The sequence below is a fragment of the Salvelinus namaycush genome, chromosome 14 (assembly GCF_016432855.1).
Source record: "Salvelinus namaycush isolate Seneca chromosome 14, SaNama_1.0, whole genome shotgun sequence".
Classification (NCBI taxonomy): Eukaryota; Metazoa; Chordata; class Actinopteri; order Salmoniformes; family Salmonidae; genus Salvelinus; species Salvelinus namaycush.
The window spans coordinates 10,204,530-10,228,818 of NC_052320.1; the positions used below are offsets into that span (position 1 = coordinate 10,204,530).

The following is a 24,289-nucleotide window of genomic DNA, read 5'->3' on the forward strand; positions in this document are numbered from 1 at the left end:
GCAGTGTTGGTGACGTTCTGACAATTTTTCAGAAAAGTGGAGGGAAAAACGCATCGGACTTGGTGTGAATGGTTCAGTGTGTCAAAATCGGAATCTGTATTTTTTCGAAATTCTGACAAAAAGATCACAACACAGTTGGTGAGAAAAGACCTGGCTGCGTTTAGACAGGCAGCCCAATTCTGATCGTTTTTTAACTAATTGGTCTCTTGACCAATCAGATCAGCTGTGAAAAAGAGGTGATGTGGAAAGATATGATTTGACTGGTCAAAAGACCAATTAGAGGAAAAAAGATCAGAATTGGGCTGCCTGTCTAAACGCAGCCACATACTGCATCATCAATTTACCTCTAATGGAAAACAAGCATCCTTAAACCTCAGAAGGAGACTAGAGCAACACATTCAATTAAATAAACATTTATTTGTGGTAGAAACTAAAACTGCAATAGGTAGTTTCATTAAGATACTGCAACATCACAGTAACAACTATCTGTGTTAGTCAGCCTTAAGGCCATGCTTTGGTTTAACAAGAAGTTACGGAGTCACACACAGCTCAGGCCATACCTCTTTGCGCTGGAGAGGGACATCAGGAGCAGAGTGGACAGGAAGGTGAGACACATAAAGAGAGATAGAGAGATTACATACTCTAGGGATATGCATGACATGAGCTGTTGACGAAAAAGCAGCTTCTGGTGTTATTAAAGCAAACAGAGGACAGACTGGGTGGATTCATTGACATGTAACAAAACAGAATGACATTTGAGTTATATAGAAATATGGACTTTCTTTCACACACACATGCAGTCACACGTGCATACGCACACAAACATGCACACACACACACACACACACACACACACACACACACACACACACACACACACACACACACACACACATACACACACACACACACACACACACACACACACACACACACACACACACACACACACACACACACACACACACACACACACCACCTTACTTGTGAAGAGATCTTCCCTGTATGGTGGTAAGACTGGAGAACACTGACAGATCTGACAGCTCTTTGGGCCATGACTGGATGGCTAGGATATCTGGATATCAGACAATGGGCAAGCAAACATAGTTTACACAAATGCAAATATACACAGTCACATGCTGGACAGACTCTGACTGTAAGAAGGTGGACAAACGTTGATTTCAATTTCTGGTTATACTGTATAACAACAAAGCAACATACTGTAGGAGAGGGAAAAAAGCAAAGTTTGAGATTGGTAAGAGGAAAACAGACCTCTAAAGGCACACACACACACAAACACACAAACACACACCTGTTATCTCCTGCACAGAGCGGAAGACTTCCAGCTTCTTAGGGTCCAGAGGTGGGATATTCTTATAGTCATCACTGAACAATACACAGAGCACATCTACTGTTCATGTACTGATAATGCTACGTAATGCAGCAATCAAACTACAACGCTTCCAGTGCGATGAACTAACTTACCCAAGGATCCCTGTGACCAGGAAGTGCAGACTGCCCTGTATCTTGGTGCAGTTGATGAAGCTGTCAATGTTACTGGAGTCCACCGTCTGTCTGTGCTCAGGACCTGTGCCCTCACAGGCTAGTTTGGGATCAATCAATCAATGAATAAATCTGTCTCTGTGCTCAGGCAACCCTTGCAGGCTTGTGTATGAAGAATCACTCAACAGTTATTCCACTCTCTAATCATGAGTCATGTCCAAACTACCAAAAATAACAGCATGAAATTCCTGCACAAACAACCGTAATTTAACAGTTATAAATCAACCATTGAAAGTGAATGTAGCTACTAAAGGGACTATTTCTCAATATCCTCACATCCTTTCGTCCTTCTCAAAACTCAGAGGGACCTCAGACCTTCACCTCCAACGTGGCTTGAGAAGTAGGCGACGAGAGAGGAATCGAGGAGAGACTATCTGGGATTGGGCCAGGGTGTGTTAGTGTATTGACTGTGTTGGATTACCTTTAGGGCACAGCCCTCCACAGAGCTCACACTGCCTCTGACCACTCCTCTCCACCTCCTTCTTGTCTGGAGGACAACCACTCACACAGGAGCTGCCGTCCACCACGAAGTGGGCTGTATGGGGAAAAAGGGCAGAGGAGAAGAAGAGACAGAGGCATCTATTCACATGAATTCAGAACCATGCAGTGGCTTGGATGTTCTTGATGTCACTTGGCTGGTTCAGTGTTAAGAAAAATACCCAGATACCAGTTTAGTACGAGAACAGGAGAAAAATAATATGAGAATAAAGATAAAAACACACACACACAAGGGTACTCACTGGGGCAGTGGGAGACACAGATGGATCCGTACTGATACTTGGCGTTGGGGTTCGTCTCCATCTGAAACGTCTGCTTGTTGTAGATCAGAGTCTGGGGACACTGGGGCACACAGGAGCCTGAGTCGTTGAAGTGACTGCACGCCTGGGAGTCGGGAGGTAGACACACACACATATAATTTAGAATGAATCATGAACCTTCTCATGAAGTAATCTATATTAGCTTTCTTACTGTAAATGAGCTACTTCATCAGCTGTTACAGAACTGTGTATACAGTAGGTGTTCTGACATACGTCCACGACTTGATAACTCAATAAATAGCCAATTAAATGAGGTTCCGATATATGTAATAATGGTGACGACGCGGCTGTGGACTCTCTATTCAGCTATTAAGGTTAAATTACTGTTAAATCACTACTCCTTTCTGAATGACTAGCTTCTCTGTAGGAAAGACAGAAAAGCACTCACAAAGCAGTCCATGTCCTGAGACGCAGTGCAGCCCCCTGCACACTCTATGTGACAGCAGTCCCTGGGGCTTGTCCCAAAACAGCGGCCATTACACTGAGGGGCGCACACCGTCTTAGTCACTGAGGGGTACAGAAAGGGAGGTCAGTGACAGGATAGTGTAGGACAGCATGTGACAATATATGACAAGACGGTGAGAGAGAGAGAAAAAGAAAGAGATAGAATGAGAGGTATCACACCCAGATGAAAAGCAGGCAGAGAACTCACAGATCTGGCAGTGTTCTTCACCAGACCCCCAGCAGTTCTCCCCACAGGAAGGGTGACAAGGCCCTACACACATGGAACATCATTACCAGTCAGATATAGCAGCCAATGGCTGACCCAAGAACAGAGGTCAAAGAGGTCAAAGTTCATGGTCTAGCCAGAGTTTGGAATCTCAACTGGAATCCTGATCTCTTTTAGCTTTTTCCAGATCAGGCTCTAACCAGCTGTTGTAGTGGACAGACACTGACCTCTCTGGCCGTTGTACTGGATGTCAATGGGAGCCTTGGCCCTATCCTTGTCCCTCACAATGTCATCCCAGTTCACCCAGGGACCATAGCTCAGGAACCTGTTGTTGATGATCTGGACACCCCCCTCCAGAATCTCTGTAGACGAGAGAGAGAGAGAGAGAGAGAGGGAGAGAGGGAGAGAGGGAGAGAGGGAGGGAGAGAGAGAGAGAGAGAGAGAGAGAGAGAGAGAGAGAGAGAGAGAGAGAGAGAGAGAGAGAGAGAGAGAGAGAGAGAGAGAGAGAGAGAGAGAGAGAGGGTATCCAAAATGAAATGATAAAATATACAGACCACAAATTCCAATTGGCTAAACTCTTTAACATCTTCCACAGCTCTGGCATATTCCCCAATATTTGGAACCAAGGACTGATCACCACAATCCACAAAGTGGAGCCAAATTTTACCACAATAACTACTGTAGGATTGTTTTCTATTTTTTACCTTTATTTAACCAGGTAAGCTAGTTGAGAACAAGTTCTCATTTACAACTGCGACCTTGCCAAGATAAAGCAAAGCAGTGTGACAGAAACAACAACACAGAGTTACACATGTAATAAACAAGCGTACAGTTAATAACACAATAGGAAAAAAAAGTCTATATACAGCGTGTGCAAATGGCATGAGGAGGTAAGGCAATAAATAGGCCATAGTAGCAAAGTAATTACAATTTAGAAGATTAACACTGGAGTGATAGATGAGCAGATGATGGTGTGTAAGTAGTGATACTGGTGTGCAAAAGAGCAGCAAAGTATATAAAAACAATATGGGGATGAGGTAGGTTGATTGGGTGGGCTATTTACAGATGGACTATGTACAGCTGCAGCGATCGGTTAGCTGCTCAGATAGCTGATGTTTAAAGTTAGTGAGGGAAATGTAAGTCTCCAGCTTCAGCGATTTTTGCAATTCGTTCCAGTCACTGGCAGCAGAGAACTGGAAGGAAAGGCGGCCAAAGGAGGTGTTGGCTTTGGGGATGACCAGTGAGATGTACCTGCTGGAGCGCGTGCTACGGGTGGGTGTTGTTATCGTGACCAGTGAGCTGAGATAAGGCGGAGCTTTACCTAGCATAGACTTATAGATGACCTGGAGCCAGTGGGTCTGGCGACAAATATGTAGCGAGGGCCAGCCGACTAGAGCATGCAGGTCGCAGTGGTGGGTGGTGTAAGGCGCTTTGGTAACAAAACGGATGGCACTGTGATAGACTGCATCCAGTTTGCTGAGTAGAGTATTGAAAGCTATTTTGTAGATGACATCGCCGAAGTCGAGGATCGGTAGGATAGTCAGTTTTACTAGGGTAAGTTTGGCGGCGTGAGTGAAGGAGGCTTTGTTGCGAAATAGAAAGACGATTCTAGATTTGATTTTGGATTGGAGATGTTTGATATGAGTCTGGAAGGAGAGTTTACAGTCTAGCCAGACACCTAGGTATTTGTAGTTGTCTACGTATTCTAGGTCAGAACCGTCCAGAGTAGTGATGCTAGTCGGGCGGGCGGGTGCGGTTAGCAAACGGTTGAAAAGCATGCATTTGGTTTTGCTAGCGTTTAAGAGCAGTTGGAGGCCACGGAAGGAGTGTTGTAGGGCATTGAAGCTCGTTTGGAGGTTAGTTAACACAGTGTCCAAAGAAGGGCCAGATGTATACAGAATGGTGTCGTCTGCGTAGAGGTGGATCAGGGAATCACCCGCAGCAAGAACGACATCATTGATATATACAGAGAAAAGAGTCGGCCCGAGAATTGAACCCTGTGGTATCCCCATAGAGACTGCCAGAGGTCCGTCAACAGCAGCCTTGGGAAAATCCTCTGCATTATCATTAACAGCAGACTCGTACATTTCCTCTGCAAAAAAACAATGTACTGAGCAAATGTCAAATTGTCTTTTTACCAAATTACCGTACGAGAGACCACGTATTTACCCTGCACAACCTAATTGACAAACAAACCAAAACAAAGGCAAAGTCTTCTTTGTTGATTTCAAAAAGCTTTCGACTCAATTTAGCATGAGGGTCTGCTATACAAATTGATGGAAAGTGGTGTTGGGGGGAAAATATACGACATTATAAAATCCATGTACACAAACAACAAATGTGCGGTTAAAATTGGCAAAAAACACACACATTTCTTTCCACAGGGCCAGGGGGTGAGACAGGGGTGCAGCTTAAACTCCACCCTCTTCAACATAAATAACAACGAATTGGCGAGGGCACTAGAACAGTCTGCAGCACCCGGCCTCACCCTACTAGAATCTGAAGTCAAATGTCTGCTGTTTGCTGATGATCTGGTGCTTCTGTCCCCAGCCATGGAGGGCCTACAGCAGCACCTAGATCTTCTGCACAGATTCTGTCAGACGTGGGCCCTGACAGTAAATCTCAATAAGACAAAAATAATGGTGTTCCAAAAAAGGTCCAGTTGCCAGGACCACAAACTCAAATTCCATCTAGTGGGCCCGAGTGCCCACAAAAAACTATACATACCTTCAGAAACATCAGCGCCACAGGTAACTTCCACAAAGCTGTGAACGATCTGAGAGACAAGGCAAGAAGAGCCTTCTATACCATCAAAAGGAACAAAAAATTCGACATACCAATTAGGATCTGGCTAAAGTTATAGAACACATTGAGACTCTGCATGTAGAATTCTGCAAAAAATATCCTTTGTGTACAACGTAAAACACCAAATAATGCATGCAGAGCAGAATTAGGCCGATACCCGCTAATTATCAAAATCCAGAAAAGGGCCATTAAATTCTACGACCACCTAAAAGGAAGCGATTCCCAAACCTTCCATAACAAAGCCATCATTTACAGAGAAACTAACCTGGAGAAGGGTCCCCTAAGCAAGCTGGACAGAAACACAATTAGACCCAACCAAATCACGAGAAAACAAAAAGATAATTACTTGACAAATTGGAAAGAATTTACAAAAAAACTGAGCAAACTAGAATGCTATTTGGCCCTAAACAGAGAGTACACAGTAGCAGAATACCTGACCACCCACCGTGACTGACCCAAATTTAAGGAAAGCTTTTACTATGTACAGACTCAGTGAGCATAGCCTTGCTATTGAGAAAGGCCACCGAAGGCAGACAAAATGAGGTGGAAACTGAGCTGCACTTCCTGTATGACCATATTAGAGACACATATTTCTCTCAGATTACACAGACCCACAAAGAATTTGAAAATACATTTTGTTAAACTCCCATATCTATTGGGTGAAATACCTGTATGCAGTCACAGCAGCAAGATTTGTGACCTGTTGCCACAAGAAAAGGGCAACCAGTGAAGAACAAAAACTATTATAAATAAAATCTATATTTATGTTTATTTATTTTCCCTTTTGTACTTTGCACATCATTACAACACTGTATATTACATAATATGACATTTGAAATGTTTTTATTATTTTGGAACTTTTGTAAGTGTAATGTTTAAAGTTAAAAATAAAAATAAAAAACGTTTGTTATCTATTTCACTTGCTTTGGCAATGTAAACATATGTTTCCCATGTCAATAAAGCCCTTTAAATTGAAATTGAGATAGATAGGGAGACAGAGACAGAGAGACTGTGAGAGAGGAAGAACAAATCTGTGTTACACTAAGACAGTTCCAGTTAGACTCCCCTTTCATTAAACAATAACCACGACATGCTGGAGCATGTAGGGAGGAGCTGCTCCCAGAACCTCTCCTTGGAGGTTGGAGGGGTTGTGACATATGAGGCAGGTACACAAACACATGGAAACACACCACGAACTACAGGTGAAACCCAGTGTTGTTGGGAATACTTGAAGTTCTGCTTTAACAATAAAGTCATTAGTCAGGTCTTTACCATCAATTCCCCTTCACTCCTCCTTCTCACCCCTAACCCCCCTCTCCTGCCATGTTCCATTACACACCTGTCTGCACACTGAGGGTGTGGTGTTTTACAGTAATCACCAGAGATTCCTGGCTCCTGCCACCCACACAATGTGTCCTCCGTGTCTGGCATCTCTTCACCTCTGTTCTCTCTCTCATCTCTCCTACGTCTCTGTAGCTTTTCCTCATTTCAGATGTCCTCTTTTAGTTCTCTCTCTAAAATCAAGGTTAGGGTTGTGGCTAAATTTAGGTTTATGGCTAGGATTAGGGTTATGGCTAGGATTAGGGTTATGGCTAAGATTAGGGTTATGGCTAGGATTAGGGTTATGGCTAGGATTAGGGTTATGGTCAGGATTAGGGTAATGGCTAGGATTAAAGTTAGGGTTATGGCTATGATTAGGGTTATGGCTAGGATTAGGGTTATGGTTATGATTAGGGTTAGGATTAGGGTAATGGCTAGGATTAAGGTTAGGGTTATGGCTAGGATTAGGGTTATGGCTAGAGATGGCTAGGGTTGGGGTTGAACCAAATTGAGGACATGAAGCCAGGGTTAGGGTTGGGGTTGAACCAAGTTGAGGACATGAAGCCAGGGTTGGGTTGGGGTTGGGGTTGAACCAAGTTGAGGACATGAAGCCAGGGTTGGGTTGGGGTTGGGGTTGAACCAAGTTGAGGACATGAAGCCAGGGTTGGGTTGGGGTTGGGGTTGGGGTTGAACCAAGTTGAGGACATGAAGCCAGGGTTGGGTTGGGGTTGGGGTTGGGGTTGAACCAACTTGAGGACATGAAGCCAGGGTTGGGGTTAGGGTTAGTACTTTTATCCTCCTTCCTATCCTACTCGTTTTTGGACCCATAAGGTGCTGGAGCTTGGCTCCGCCTGGCTCTCTCTTTGACCCAAGGTGCAGGGGGGATATAGATTTTGGCCTTTACTACTAAAGCCCATAGAAAAGCAATGAATAACACATTCATCCAGTAAATGGCAAAAGGGACAGTCAAAAAATCAATCATAAGAAACAAGGTTTTGAAGTGTCTGCACTAAATCTGTCCTTTTTTTTATACATATTTAATCCCTTTTTGTGTGGCACAAACCTACCTTCATACTTCCATTCAAACCGTCAAACCGTTCGGATGCTACAGAAGTTTACGTAAGAAGACCTATTTTCAGGATGTCTCATGGTCTGACAAACACCGCTCTAGATCTGCCACCTTTCACTGCAGATGCGGAAGTGCTACACTGACGGATGTGGTGGATTGAGACTCATCCAATGCAAAACCCCCCAGATATCTCTAGTTTAAACTGACGGATATGGTGGATTGAGACGCATCCAACCCAGATATCTCTAGTTTAAACTGACGGATATGGTGGATTGAGACGCATCCAACCCAGATATCTCTAGTTTAAACTGACGGATATGGTGGATTGAGACGCATCCAACCCAGATATCTCTAGTTTAAACTGACGGATATGGTGGATTGAGACGCATCCAACCCAGATATCTCTAGTTTAAACTGACGGATATGGTGGATTGAGACGCATCCAACCCAGATATCTCTAGTTTAAACTGACGGATATGGTGGATTGAGACGCATCCAACCCAGATATCTCTAGTTTAAACTGACGGATATGGTGGATTGAGACGCATCCAACCCAGATATCTCTAGTTTAAACTGACGGATATGGTGGATTGAGACGCATCCAAACCCAGATATCTCTAGTTTAAACTGACGGATTTTGATGGGGAATTTCTTTGTTATGTAACTTAGATTGACGCAGCGGTGAGTCAATGGACTCCAGGGGGTTAACCACTCCTGACTACCACTATCCCTCCTTCTCTCCTCTCCTCTTTCCTTCTCCATTTCTCCATATCTCCCACTCCTTCCCTCCTCTCCTCTTTCCTTCTGTACTCTCCTGTCCCCCTCCCTCCTCCTCCTTTCCTCCACTCACCAGTGAGGTATGTGAGTCCCAGGTGCTGCAGGCCATTGGAGCCCTCCTTGGGGTAGTTGAAGAAGACAGAGAGGGCGAACCCTCTGTCGTACAGGGTGTTGCCCCTGATCACGCGCAGCTGTTCCAGAGGCAGACGTCTGAAGTGGTTCATGGCGATTAGGATGTAGCCCGTTACCTCTCTGATGGTCTGGAGGGACAGAGACAGAGTTACAGAGTTAATCAGATTACAGATGAGATACTACTGTTACTGTAACAGTACAATTAGACAGACAGGTTAGAGACAGGATGTATCCTGTTACCTATTTGATGGTCTGGAGGGACAGAGACAGGATGTACCCTGTCACCTCTCTGATCGTCTTGAAACACAGTCACATTGCCAGACTACCTCAATTACCAGAGGAGGCCTCATGAACATGTCTCATGGAAGGAAAGAAGTAGAAGAAGTAGAAGAAGAACAACAACAAGAGATCTTCTAATAAAAAATGGTGTCTCCGTCTCACCCCTAGGAAGCTGAAGTCCCAGTCAGTCTCTATCTGGGTGATCTCCAGGTTACCCATGATGATCTCACAGCCTGTGTAGCGGTTCTTGATCAGGTTGTACTGGTTCTCCTGGGATCCTGTGGAGCTCAGCCCATTCTGGGTACCAGTACACACCACTGACACACACACACAGGAAGGAGGGGAGAAGAAAGAAGGTTTATTGTCAGTGTTGTTCAATCAACCAACCAACAGAGAGACCAGTGTACCTCAGGCAAGGAGTGCACTGGTATGGAGTAAGAGCTTCAACAAAACAACCTAGCTAGTTGGACTCATATAGTGGTGTGATGGTATGTGTGACTGCAGTGATGAGTCTGTTGACATGGGATGCTGTTGATATGTCTGTTGCTGTGTTTAAATGTTATGTCTGTTAATATGTCTGTTGGTATGTCTGTTAATAAGTCTGTTGATATGTCTGTTGGTATGTATTGAGTAGCTCTGATAAAAGGTGCCCATTTCAAACGGCCTCGTACTCAATTCTTGCTCGTACAATATGCATATTATTATTACTATTGGATAGAAAACACTCTCTAGTTTCTAAAACCGTTTGAATTATATCTGTGAGTCAAACAGAACTCATTTGGCACAAACTTCCTGACCAGGAAGTGGAAAGTCTGAAATCGAGACTCTGTTCTACTTCCTGCCTATACATGGGCATGATACGTATTAGTATACGTGCACTTCATACACCTTCCCCTGGATGTCAAGAGGCGGTGAGAGAAGAAATTTAGTGTTTATCTTGGTCTGAAGTGGAATACAAGCTCTTTGTATGACGTGTCCGCCCATTTCCTGTTTTCTGGAGAGCGCGAAGGGGTACTTGGATTTGCCTTCTGTTTAGCTGCCGTTATAGGCGACTAATATCTCCGGCTTTGATTTTATTTGATACATGTGACCATATCATCGTAAAGTATGTTTTTTCAATATAGTTTCATCAGATTATTGAAAAATTTTTGGGAGTTTTGCCGTGTTCCGTTCTCTTCCGTTTGTTGACAAGGAGAGCTTCGAGCCACTTGGCTAGTGCGCTTGCTAAATCGGGAGGGAAAATGGACGTTCTAAATCCAAACAACAATTGTTCTTGACAAAGGACACCTTGTCCAACATTCTGATGGAAGATCACCAAAAGTAAGAAACATTTTATGATGCTATTTCATATATCTGTCGTGCATGTGAACTAGTCGCCGGCGCCCAACTTTGGGGTACTCAGCTATACCGAAGCTGGATGTCGTAATGAAGTTATTTTTTAGAATTCTAACACTGCGATTTCATTAAGAACTAATGGATCTATCATTTCCTATACAACATGTATTTTTTAGTTATGTTTATGAATAGCTATTTGGTCAGAATATGTGTGTCAGAAAAAGTGTCAGAAAAATATCGTTGCTGTTTAGACGTTGTGGAAAAAGTAGCTAAGATAGCAACATGTATAACCACTGATTTCAGCTCTAAATATGCACATTTTCGAACAAAACATAAGTGTATGTATAACCTGATGTTATAGGACTGTCATCTGATAAAGAATATCAAGGTTAGTCAAAAATTATATATCTTTTACTGGTTTGTTACGATCGCTAACTTTTACTGCTGGGAAATGGCTTGTCTTTCTGGCTATTGTGGTAAGCTAATATAACGCTATATTGTGTTTTCGCTGTAAAACACTTAATAAATCGGAAATATTGGCTGGAATCACAAGATGCCTGTCTTTCATTTGCTGTACACTATGTATTTTTCAGAAATGTTTTATGATGAGTAATTAGGTATTTGACGTTGGTGTCTGTAATTATTCTGTCTGCTTTCGGTGCAATTTCTGATTGTAGCTGCAATGTAAACTATGATTTATACCTGAAATATGCACATTTTTCGAACAAAACATAGATTTATTGTATAACATGTTATAAGACTGTCATCTGATGAAGTTGTTTGTTGGTTAGTTTGGTTGGTTCTTGGTTAGTTAGGTTGGCTTTGTGCATGCTACCTGTGCTGTGAAAAATGTCTGTCCTTTTTTTGTATTTGGTGGTGAGCTAACATAAATATACGTGCTGTTTTTGCTGTAAAACATTTTAAAAATCGGACATGTTGGCTGGATTCACAAGATGTGTACCTTTCATTTGCTGTATTGGACTTGTTAATGTGTGAAAGTTAAATATTTAAAAAATATATATTTTGAATTTCGCGCCCTGCACTTGAGCTGGCTGTTGTCATAAGTGTACCGACGTCGGGCTTGCAGCCATAATTTAATAAGTCTGTTGATATGTCTGTTAATATGTCTGTTGGTATGTCTGTTAATAAGTCTGTTGATATGTCTGTTGGTATGTCTGTTAATAAGTCTGTTGATATGTCTGTTAATATGTGTGTTGGTAAGTCTGTTAATAAGTCTGTTGGTATGTCTGTTGGTATGTCTGTTGGTATGTCTGTTGGTATGTCTGTTGGTATGTCTGTTGGTATGTCTGTTAATAACTCGGTTGATATGTCTGTTGATATGTCTGTTGATATGTGTGTTGGTAAGTCTGTTAATATGTCTGTTGATAAGTCTGTTGATAAGTCTGTTGATATGTCTATTAATATGTCTGAAGCTGTGTTTGAAGCGGTGCAGGCCATAACCCCTCTGCATGGACCAGGCCTGAGACTGATAGAGGTGGGGATGGGGGAACAAGGTCTTACCAGACAAATAATAGCATTGTAATGGTCTGAGCTATCAATGTGGACAGTGTGTTCCATCGATGCAGTGACAGACAGTGCTTCTGTGTGTGTGTGCGTGTGTGTGTGTGTGTGTGTGTGTGTGTGTGTGTGTGTGTGTGTGTGTGTGTGTGTGTGTGTGTGTGTGTGTGTGTGTGTGTGTGTGTGTGTGTGTGTGTGTGTGTGTGTGTGTGTGTGTGTGTGTGTGTGTGTGTGTGTGTGTGTGAGAGAGAGAGATAGAGGGCCCACAATGCTGAGATCATGGCAGTGAGACAATAGGCCATGTGTGAACAGAGAACTCCAGTCTGGACAGGGGAGGGAGGGGAGCTGGAGGCAGGAAGGAGACATCTACACCATCTCTTACTGACCACTTCTACAGCAGTCACATTTCAGTCTCTATACTGTACAGTCTATACACATTCATTGTGCATGTGCAGCTACTGTATGAGTTAAGGGAGGCCCTTCCAATGGATCCACGCTGGATCAAAATGCACAGACAGCATTTCCTGTTCCTGCACATCTGCAAAATACTGAAATGATTGAGAATGAGCTGCATTCACACTGTGCATTTAGTCACTAATCGGCGAAACAGCAGGGGAAACTACTCTAATGTAAATCTCCATTCTATTCCATACCTATTCAACTCCAGCAGGGGAAACTACTCTAATGTAAATCTCCATTCTATTCCATACCTATTCAACTCCAGCAGGGGAAACTACTCTAATGTAAATCTCCATTCTATTCCATACCTATTCAACTCCAGCAGGGGAAACTACTCTAATGTAAATCTCCATTCTATTCCATACCTATTCAACTCCAGCAGGGGAAACTACTCTAATGTAAATCTCCATTCTATTCCATACCTATTCAACTCCAGCAGGGGAAACTACTCTAATGTAAATCTCCATTCTATTCCATACCTATTCAACTCCAGCAGGGGAAACTACTCTAATGTAAATCTCCATTCTATTCCATACCTATTCAACTCCAGCAGGGGAAACTACTCTAATGTAAATCTCCATTCTATTCCATACCTATTCAACTCCAGCAGGGGAAACTACTCTAATGTAAATCTCCATTCTATTCCATACCTATTCAACTCCAGCAGGGGAAACTACTCTAATGTAAATCTCCATTCTATTCCATACCTATTCAACTCCAGCAGGGGAAACTACTCTAATGTAAATCTCCACCTATTCAACTCCAGCAGGGGAAACTACTCTAATGTAAATCTCCACCTATTCAACTCCAGCAGGGGAAACTACTCTAATGTAAATCTCCACCTATTCAACTCCAGCAGGGGAAACTACTCTAATGTAAATCTCCACCTATTCAACTCCAGCAGGGGAAACTACTCTAATGTAAATCTCCACCTATTCAACTCCAGCAGGGGAAACTACTCTAATGTAAATCTCCACCTATTCAACTCCAGCAGGGGAAACTACTCTAATGTAAATCTCCATTCTATTCAACTCCAGCAGGGGAAACTACTCTAATGTAAATCTCCACCTATTCAACTCCAGCAGGGGAAACTACTCTAATGTAAATCTCCACCTATTCAACTCCAGCAGGGGAAACTACTCTAATGTAAATCTCCACCTATTCAACTCCAGCAGGGGAAACTACTCTAATGTAAATCTCCACCTATTCAACTCCAGCAGGGGAAACTACTCTAATGTAAATCTCCACCTATTCAACTCCAGCAGGGGAAACTACTCTAATGTAAATCTCCACCTATTCAACTCCAGCAGGGGGAACTACTCTAATGTAAATCTCCACCTATTCAACTCCAGCAGGGGAAACTACTCTAATGTAAATCTCCACCTATTCAACTCCAGCAGGGGAAACTACTCTAATGTAAATCTCCATTCTATTCAACTCCAGCAGGGGAAACTACTCTAATGTAAATCTCCACCTATTCAACTCCAGCAGGGGAAACTACTCTAATGTAAATCTCCACCTATTCAACTCCAGCAGGGGAAACTACTCTAATGTAAATCTCCACCTATTCAACTCCAGCAGGGGAAACTACTCTAATGTAAATCTCCACCTATTCAACTCCAGCAGTTGCATGCGTGATTGGACACAATTAAATAAAAACATTCTTCCTTATTTATACATTAGTCGTTACAACTGTCTCTGTTGTTTGAATAACTCACAATTTAATGGGAAAACATTATGTGTTTGAAGCGGAACTTGAGTTTCTTCCTTTCTCTTCTTACCAGTAGCATGTGAATGGTATCAGAGTTAACACACACACACACACACACACACACACACACACACACACACACACACACACACACACACACACACACACACACACACACACACACACACACACACACACACACACACACACATACATACATACACATACAGGGTCTCCCAGGAAGTAACATATACCCACGCAGACAACACGCAGGACATGAACCCGGGTCTCCCAGGAAGTAACATATACCCACGCAGATATGAACCCGGGTCTCCCAGGAAGTAACATATACCCACGCAGACAATACGCAGGATATGAACCCGGGTCTTCCAGGAAGTGACATATACCCACGCAGATATGAACCCGGGTCTCCCAGGAAGTAACATATACCCACGCAGATATGAACCCGGGTCTCCCAGGAAGTAACATATACCCACGCAGACAATACGCAGGATATGAACCCGGGTCTTCCAGGAAGTGACATATACCCACGCAGATATGAACCCGGGTCTCCCAGGAAGTGACATATACCCACGCAGAACACGCAGGATATGAACCCGGGTTTCCCAGGAAGTGACATATACCCACGCAGATATGAACCCGGGTCTCCCAGGAAGTAACATATACCCACGCAGAACACGCAGGAAATGAACCCGGGTTTCCCAGGAAGTGACATATACCCACGCAGAACACGCAGGAAATGAACCCGGGTTTCCCAGGAAGTGACATATACCCACGCAGAACACGCAGGATATGAACCCGGGTTTCCCAGGAAGTGACATATACCCACGCAGAACACGCAGGATATGAACCCGGGTTTCCCAGGAAGTGACATATACCCACGCAGAACACGCAGGATATGAACCCGGGTTTCCCAGGAAGTGACATATACCCACGCAGAACACGCAGGATATGAACCCGGGTTTCCCAGGAAGTGACATATACCCACGCAGAACACGCAGGATATGAACCCGGGTCTCCCAGGAAGTGACATATACCCACGCAGAACACGCAGGATATGAACCCGGGTTTCCCAGGAAGTGACATATACCCACGCAGAACATGCAGGAAATGAACGCGGGTCTCCCTTGGGAGCAACCAACGTTAGACCGTTAGACCAAGACAATATTCCCACTTAGGCCAAGGGTTTGGAAGTTCGCAGGCGGGGCTTCCTCATCACGGGACCATGACCGACTCATGTCCGCTACACACACACAAATCTATTTTAGTGAAAGCATCTAAGAATGCTCCACTGAAATTATCACTTATCTACCAGAGAATTGGGATGTCATGTTTCTAACTACTCTATTCCAACATTCAAAATACAGAAACTACTCCCAAATATACACCCAACTCTGAGCTCTTTAATAGTAAACAACAGCCAACAGTCACTCAAAGCGACAGACTTAACACTAGAGACATTCATTTGAATGGGACAATTGACCTCCAGTGTCGTTAACAGGGGCAATAGCCTCCTAGTCACGTATCTCTCCAGCACACAGGATATGAGCTCTCTTTATTTAACTAGGCATGTCAGATAAGAACAAATTCTTATTTACAATGACGGCTTACACCGGCCAAACCCGGACGACGCGGGGCCAATTGTGCACCGCCCTATGGGACTCCCAATCACGGCCAGTTGTGATACAGCCTGGATTCAAACCAGGGTGTCTGTAGTGACGCCTCTAGCACTGAGATGTAGTGTCTTAGACTGCTGCACCACTTGGGAGCCCAAATCAGAGAGGCTGATTACAGAGGTTTATTACAGAGGCCGATTACAGCTTGGTAATGTGTGTAGCAAAGTCCCCTCTTCTGAAAGAAGAACAGAGGAACTATTTTATCTCTGAGATAGAGGGAATGGGGAAGCTGGAGAGAGCGGAGAGAGCGGAGAGAGCGAGAGAGAGCGAGAGAGAGAGAGAGAGAGAGAGAGAGAGAGAGAGAGAGAGAGAAAGAAAGAAAGAAAGAAAGAAAGAAAGAGAGAAAGAAAGAAAGAAAGAAAGAAAGAAAGAAAGAAAGGAGAAAGAAAGAAAGGAGAAAGAAAGAAAGAAAGAAAGAAAGAAAGAAAGAAAGGAGAAAGAAAGAAAGAAAGAAAGAAAGAGAAAGAAAGAAAGAAAGAGAAAGAAAGAAAGAGAGAAAGAGAGAAAGAGAGAAAGAGAGAAAGAAAGAGAAAGAAAGAAAGAGAAAGAAAGAAAGAGAGAAAGAAAGAAAGAGAGAAAGAAAGAGAGAAAGAAAGAAAGAGAGAGAGAAAGAAAGAGAGAGAGAAAGAAAGAAAGAGAGAAAGAAAGAAAGAAAGAAAGAAAGAAAGAAAGAAAGAAAGAAAGAAAGAAAGAAAGAAAGAAAGAAAGAAAGAAAGAAGGATATAGAGGGGCTTGGTTAATGATTGAGAAACATTCACAGCCAAGACCAGTCAATGGGGCATATAGAGCGTACATTTTTATAGCCTACACATGTCTGAGTCTAGTTTACACACAATTGGACATTGTCTACCTTTATTGAGTCTAAAAGTTTTTGTCCCACAGTGAGTTCCATTCAACCAACCAGAACATAACAACATGCCAAAAGTCTTGGCTGATCCCTGACCCCTGGTTTTCTACTAGTAGTGTTGCTGGGCTGTCAGCTGTGCTTTGGTGTGGTCTACCTGCTCTGCTGCTCTGCTATATCCACTGTGACTCAGAGAGCAAACTGGCGATTCCTCTACAGTCAACGAGACCAGGAGGGGCTTTTACTGTGAAATACGGGAACAGGAAAGCAACATCTTGAGAAACAGACTTTCTCTCTCTCTCTCTGTGTGTGTGTGTGTCATCAGCAGTGAAAATAATAAAAACAATGAATTTGATTATCAACACAAAATGTAAAGTGATGCCTGATTACGAAAATAATGTAGCCTACCGGCTACAGCCAATACACATTGAATTGATCTTCTGGTTTACAACTACAGCGTATTCGGAAAGTATTCAGACCCCTTCACCTTTTCCACATTTTGTTACGTTACAGCCTTATTCTAAAATGAATTCAATCATTTCCCCCCAAATCAATCTATACACAATACCCCATAATGACAAAGCAAAAACAGGTTTTTAGATTTTTTTTTAAACAACCAAAAACTGAAATATCACATTTACTTAAGTATTCAGACCCTTTACTCAGGACTATGTTGAAGCACCTTGGGCAGCGATTACAGCTTTGATTCTTCTTGGGTATGATGCTACAAGCTTGGCACACCTGTATTTGGGGAGTTTCTCCCATTCTTCTCTGCAGATCCCCTCAAGCTCTGTCAGGTTAGATTGGGAGCGTCGCTGCACAGCTATTTTCAGGTCTCTCCAGAGATGTTCAATCGGGTTCAAGTCCGGGCTCTGGCTGAGCCACTCAAGGACATTCAGAGACTTGTCCCAAAGCCACTCCTGCGTTGTCTTGGCTGTATGCTTAGGGTCGTTGTCCTGTTGGAAGGTGAACCTTCGCCCCAGTCTGAGGTCCTGAGCGCTCTGGAGCATGTTTCATCAAGGATTTCTCCGTACTTTGCTCCGTTCATCTTTCCCTCGATCCTGACCAGCCTCCCAGTCCATGCCGCTGAAAAATATCCCCACAGCATGATGCTTCCACCACCATGATTCATCGTAGGGATGGTGCCAGATTTCCTCCAGGCGTGACGCTTCGCATTCAGGCCAAAGATTTCAATCTTGTTTCTCATGTTCTGAGAGTTTTTAGGTGCCTTTTGGTAAACTCCAAACGAGCTGTCATGTGCCTTTTACTTACGCATGGCTTCCATCTGGCCACTCTACCATAAAGGCCTGATTGGTGGAGTGCTGCAGAGATGGTTGTCCTTCTGGAAGGTTCTCCCATCTTCACAGAGGAACCCTGGAGCTCTGTCAAAGTGACCATTGGGTTCTTGGTCACCTCCCTGATCAAGGCCCTTCTCCCCCGATTGCTCAGTTTGGCCGGGTGACCAGCTCTAGGAAGTCTTGGTGGTTCCAAACTTCTTCTATTTAAGAATGATGGAGGCCACTGTGTTCTTGGGGACCTTCAATGCTGCAGAAATGTTTTGGTACACTTCCCCAGATCGTGCCTCGAAACAATTCTGTCTCAGAGCTCTACGGACAATTTCTTCAATCTCATGGCTTGGTTTTTGCTCTGTCAACTGTGGGACCTTAATATAGACAGGTGTGTGCCTTTCCAAATCATGTCCAATCAATTTAATTTACCACAGGTGGACTCCAATCAAGTTGTAGAAACATCTCAAGGTTGATCAATGGAAACAGGATGCACCTGAGCTCAATTTCGAGTCTCATAGCAAAGGGTCTGAATACTTGTGTAAACAAGGTATTTCAGTTTTTTTATATTTATAAATTTGCCAAAATATCTTCGCTTTGTCATTATGGTGTATTGTGCATAGATTGATGAGGAACATTTTTATTTAATCCATTTTAGAATACGGCTGTAACGTAAAAAATGTGGAAAAAGTCAAGGGGTCGGAAATACTTTCCGAATGCACTGTATATATGCAAAGTTTGTAGTTGATTTATTGACACATATCAAAATTCATAAAATCACTTACCTTCCTGCGTTTGAGACGACGTGGGCTGTAGACATGATAGAATTACAATACACAGAACGGACACCTGCAAACGGTCCATGCCTAAAACCAACCCAATAATAATCATGACCAGGAATACAGTAGAGCAGGTCGGTTTAATCCTCAAGAAGTCCTCAACTCGTTCGATACTTTTTTGGGGAAAGGTAAAACTATTTCAACAAATTATAACTTCAAGACTGATCTTCATAAGACTCGAGACTCAAGTCTACAGTTATAGGTCCAAGTTTCAGTACCACGATTACTTTACATTTCTCTCTAATAAGAAGCCTTTTTAAAGTGGCAGATTGACTTGACGCAGAAACATGTTCTTCTTATTATATAAGATACTTCCAGTGAATATGGGCGGTAAATAAATTCCGATATAGTGCGTCAATTCAGACAGAGTTTGGCAAAAGTGAACACGTATTTTGACGCTCAGCTTTCACCCCTCGCGGTGATACAGACCAGATAGGCACTTGATTGGCCAGATCAGTTGGTTTACCAATCAGTGTCGTTGCTTGTGAGTGCTCGTGAGTGCTCGTTTCATTCTGTGGCTACTGTAAAACATTACTATAATATAAATAAAAGGTCAAGGATTAGCCTAATCTAATTTATAAATATATGAAAACACTGCAGATGATTTCAATAGGCCCTTTTTAAGTACAATCATATCTAGAAAAATGTGTTATTTAATTCACAGTAATGATGTTTATTATAATATTGTAATAAACCAAATGATGGAATCAGTTTTTGAATCTAGTCTTGTGTGTAGCCTATGGTTAAAATGAAAACTCTAATTGGTCAGAATCCTAACATGGAGGCTAATAACAGCATGCTTGATAATCCATGAAAATCCATTGTAAGCAAAGCTTAATAGGCTACTGAAACAATACAATAGCATTATTTAGTATCATCCTAAATGTGCTTATTTACATTCCATGTAGACTATTTTGGACTAGCGTTACTTTCAATCAGTAACAGGATTAGGGTCTGAGTGGCTGTACTGTCTCTCCATGCAGTGAAGAGCAGTGTTGTCCTCCAGCCCTGTCAACTGGTTAATCAGTCCTGCTTTGATGCGTATGGAGTAGCCCGTTGTCAAATGGTTAAGTGACTTCTGAACCCAAACCCAGAACGTTGAATCTATGCTTCATTCCAACAGAATGGAACACAGAACACACAACTCAGAACAGAGAATAGGGCCAACGTTCCATGTCATGTGGCATGGAGAGCAGTTAATAAATGTGCAGGAAATAAATATCTGGTTGTGATGAATATGTAACACAGTGCTGTTGTTTCCAGTTCCATAATGAAGGACTGGGTAGATAAATTGATGTAAAGATATATTCACGCTCTTAGACAAAACATAGTAGGTTGAAAATGTTTTAGAACAGTGGCATTTGATTGATTTACATGCGTTATAGACACTTATAAAGCTCTTTATAACACTTACATAGACACGTAATACAGCATTTATAGATGCGTTTCAACAAGCTTGTAAACATAGTCGCTACCTTGATCAAACACAGATATGTTTAAAGTACTGGTTACATCGAAATTTGAACATTTGAATAATGGGTCCATCTAGTGGCAGCATCAGTGTTCATTTATTTACATCAGACAGGCAGTACCTCATTTGTGTGCGTACATCCCATAGCTGTGCCTTGGTTTTTGGGCGGCAGGTTGGGCGTTGGGCCAGTAACAGAAAGGTTGCTACATCGAATCCCCGACCTGACAAGGTAAAATAAATCTGTCTTTCTGCCCCTGAACAAGGCAGTTAACGCACTGTTCCTAGGCCGTCATTGTAAAATAAGAATTTGTTCATAACTGACTTGCCTGGTTAAAGAAAAAGAAATCCATGTCATAGCTTTTACATCCAGCAGGGGGAGACAGAGGCCAGCACTCTTGAGTTTCCTCTGCATGGAGCACAGAGCCTCTGAAGTTCATTAGCTGAACTTCGAGCAAATATTGCACGTTTAGCATGTTATACACATTTAGCCATTCATGTAACATACACAAAATTCATCAATTGTCTAACTATTATAATGGTGTTGCATAAGAACACAATATTCAGAGTTTTTATCACTGAGTTTATTACAGAATATTCCTGACTTTTCAACTCCAAGGATCAACTCTTAACTTTGAATATTTTTAGTAGCAGATAGATGTAAGGGAAATGGAAAGAACAGCCTTCTGTTACTGTAAAAAAAAAAGTAGAAAGGTGTCAGCCAGTCCTGAATCTGTCATCTGAGGTTCTATCTACAGACTACAGACTATTCTTATAGACAGACTACTATGAGTGGGATGGCTCCATGACAGACTACTATGATGGCTCCATGATTGCCCAAGCTTCTGTCACCAGACCTCGTCAGATTCTTCACCAGAGTATCATCATTATCCCGTGTGGCCCTAGCCTGTCCGCCTTTCTGTCTGTCTGTCAGTCCGAGGCCAGGCTGTGTGTGGAGGCAGGTTGATGCTCCAGTCCCCAGTACTCTGCATGGCCTTCACATCCCGGCTGGTCGCCATTCCCTTCAACAGATTGATGAATTGATTGTGGGGCTGCTGCCAGTGTGTCTGTGCCCTGGGCGAGGGGTGTCCCGGTTACGGAAGAAAATCCCAGCTATGGCACCCGCCCTGGGGCCGCTATTGTGGCTGGCCTGCAGGGGGCCCAGGGGCCCAGGAGCCCAGGGGGCAGCTCTCTCTGACCCACATACTGCTGTCACACCCCTGGAGACACAGCACTGGAGATGGAGGGGAAAGGGGGTAGGGGGGGGCACAGCACTGGAGCTGAGGGCGGTTGTGGGGGGTGGATTGGGACGGAGGCTTGGTTAGGGGGCCAGTGCTGGAGCTGAGGGGGAGTGGGCTCGAAACACAGGGCTGTTGCAGGGACCGGACATGGGCTGGTGGTATGAGAGGGCTGGGGCGAATAGGGACCTCTGAATCACAGAACAGAATTGCGGCCATGCTGTGAAAATCTTTCAAACACCCCAAAACTCAAAAAAATCCTAACTCGATTTGAAGACGTGGAATCGAAATGTTTCCAAGAAACACAAGTTGAATGTTGGCATTTGTATTGATCTACCAGAGCAGTTAACAGGCAAACTGGTATCACTGGACACATCCTCACCAATACATAAGTACTCATGACTAGGATCCAATCATCAATCCATTTTTGAGTATTAACATAAAATACTGAACCTTGTTTCAATGCTTTTTAACACACATTATTAATTGGAATATTAAGTAATTACATTGTTACAGTAATATAACATTACTTAAAAAAAAAAAAATCTCGCACAGACTCAACTGAGTTAAAGGATGGAAATGAAGTGATACATTTAGCAACAACTGTGGTCCCAAACACAAACCATCATCGGGGTAAAAGGGGTTTCAACACTAGTGATACTGTATAAGGCCACAAAAACAATTGTCGCACCAAACCAATCTCAATGTAGGAAAGGTAATACACAAGCTGTAATGTTATAGTCATACATCTATACAAATCAGTCCATACACGAATCCTGATACCTACTATTGAACATATCAACCACAATGATTACTTTCAGGTATATTTCACATATATTCTTACAGGTATGCAGTACCAGTCAAAGGTTTGGACACACCTACTCATTCAACGGTTTTTCTTTATTTTTTACTAATTTATACATTGTAGAATATGAGTGAAGACATTAAAAAACTATGAAATAACACATATGGAATCATGTAGTAACCAAAAAAGTGTTAAACAAATCTAAATATATTTTATATTTGAGATTCTTCAAAGTAGCCAGCCTTTGCCTTGATGACAGCTTTGCACACTCTTGGCATTCTCTCAACCAGCTACATGAGGTAGTCACCTGGAATGCATTTCAATTAACAGGTGTGCCTTGTTAAAAGTTAATTTGTGGAATTTATTTAATTCTTAATGCGTTTCAGTCAATCAGTTGTTTTGTGACAAGGTAGGGGTGGTATACAGAATATAGCCCTATTTGGTAAAAGACCAAGTCCATATTATGGCAAGAACAGCTCAAATAAGCAAAGAGAAACTACAGTCCATCATTACTTTAAGACATGAAGGTCAGTCAATGAAACTGGCTCTCATGAGGACCGTCACAGGAAAGGAAGACCCAGAGTTACCTCTGCTGCAGAGGATACGTTCATTAGAGTTAACTGCACCTCAGATTCCAGCCCAAATAAATGCTCCACAGAGTTCAAATAACAGACACATCTCAATATCAACTGTTCAGAGGAGACTGTGTGAATCAGGCCTTCATGGTTGAATTGCTGCAAATAAACCACTACTAAAGGACACCAATAAGAAGAAGAGACTTGCTTGGGCCAAGAAACATTGCGCAATGGACATTAGACCGGTGGAAATATGATCTTTGGTCTGATGAGTCCAAATGTGAGATTTTTGGTTCCAACCGCCGTCTCTTTGTGAGACGCAGAGTAGGTGAACGGATGATCTCTGCATGTGTGGTTCCCACCGTGAAGCATGGAGGAGGAGGTGTGATGGTGTGGGGGTGCTTTGACTGGTGACACTGTCAGTCAATTATTTAGAAATCAAGGCACACTTTACCAGCATGGCTACCACAGCATTCTGCAGCGATACGCCATCCCATCTGGATTGCGTTTAGTGGGACTATTATTTATTTTCCAACAGGACAATTACTTAAAACACACCTCTAGGCTGTGTAAGGGCTATTTGAACAAAACGTAGAGTGATGGAGTGCTGCATCAGATGACCTGGCCTCCACAATCACCCAACCTCAACCCAATTGAGATGGTTTGGGATGAGTTGGACCGCAGAGTGAAGGCAAAGCAGCCAACAAGTCCTCAGCATATGTGGGAACTCCTTCAAGACTGTTGGAAAAGCATTCCAGGTGAAGCTGGTTGAAAGAATGCCAAGAGTGTGCAAAGCTGTCATCAAGGCAAAGGGTGGCTACTTTGAAGAATCTATAATCTAAAATATATTTTGATTTGTTTAACACTTTTTTTTTTACTACATGATTCCATAAGTGTTATTTCATAGTTTTGATGTCTTCAATATTATTCTACAATGTAGAAAATAGTAAAAAATAATATCCTTGAAGCAAGGACATGCATATTCTTGGTACCATTTGAAAGGAAACACTTTGAAGTTTGTGGAAATGTGAAAGGAATGTAGGAGAATATAACACAATAGATCTGGTAAAAGATAATACAA

The 24,289-nt window shown here is 42.7% G+C and overlaps 1 protein-coding gene across 1 annotated transcript in view; it reads right to left on the minus strand.

Annotated features, from left to right (window-relative positions):
* The window catches only part of LOC120059115 (receptor tyrosine-protein kinase erbB-3-like), a 34,040-nt gene extending 14,567 nt beyond the window's left edge, over positions 1 to 19,473 (minus strand). Inside the window, exons 1-12 of the mRNA XM_039007925.1 lie at positions 19,069 to 19,473; positions 9,596 to 9,750; positions 9,096 to 9,282; positions 3,279 to 3,413; positions 3,034 to 3,096; positions 2,770 to 2,888; positions 2,304 to 2,445; positions 1,985 to 2,098; positions 1,486 to 1,603; positions 1,313 to 1,386; positions 985 to 1,075; positions 561 to 569 (exon numbers count right to left, since the gene is read on the minus strand). Of these exons, the coding sequence (XP_038863853.1) occupies positions 561 to 569; positions 985 to 1,075; positions 1,313 to 1,386; positions 1,486 to 1,603; positions 1,985 to 2,098; positions 2,304 to 2,445; positions 2,770 to 2,888; positions 3,034 to 3,096; positions 3,279 to 3,413; positions 9,096 to 9,282; positions 9,596 to 9,750; positions 19,069 to 19,174 (1,313 nt within the window). The 5' untranslated portion in view covers positions 19,175 to 19,473. The remainder of the gene's footprint in view (positions 1 to 560; positions 570 to 984; positions 1,076 to 1,312; positions 1,387 to 1,485; positions 1,604 to 1,984; positions 2,099 to 2,303; positions 2,446 to 2,769; positions 2,889 to 3,033; positions 3,097 to 3,278; positions 3,414 to 9,095; positions 9,283 to 9,595; positions 9,751 to 19,068) is intronic.
* Between the last annotated feature and the right edge of the window lie 4,816 nt (positions 19,474 to 24,289).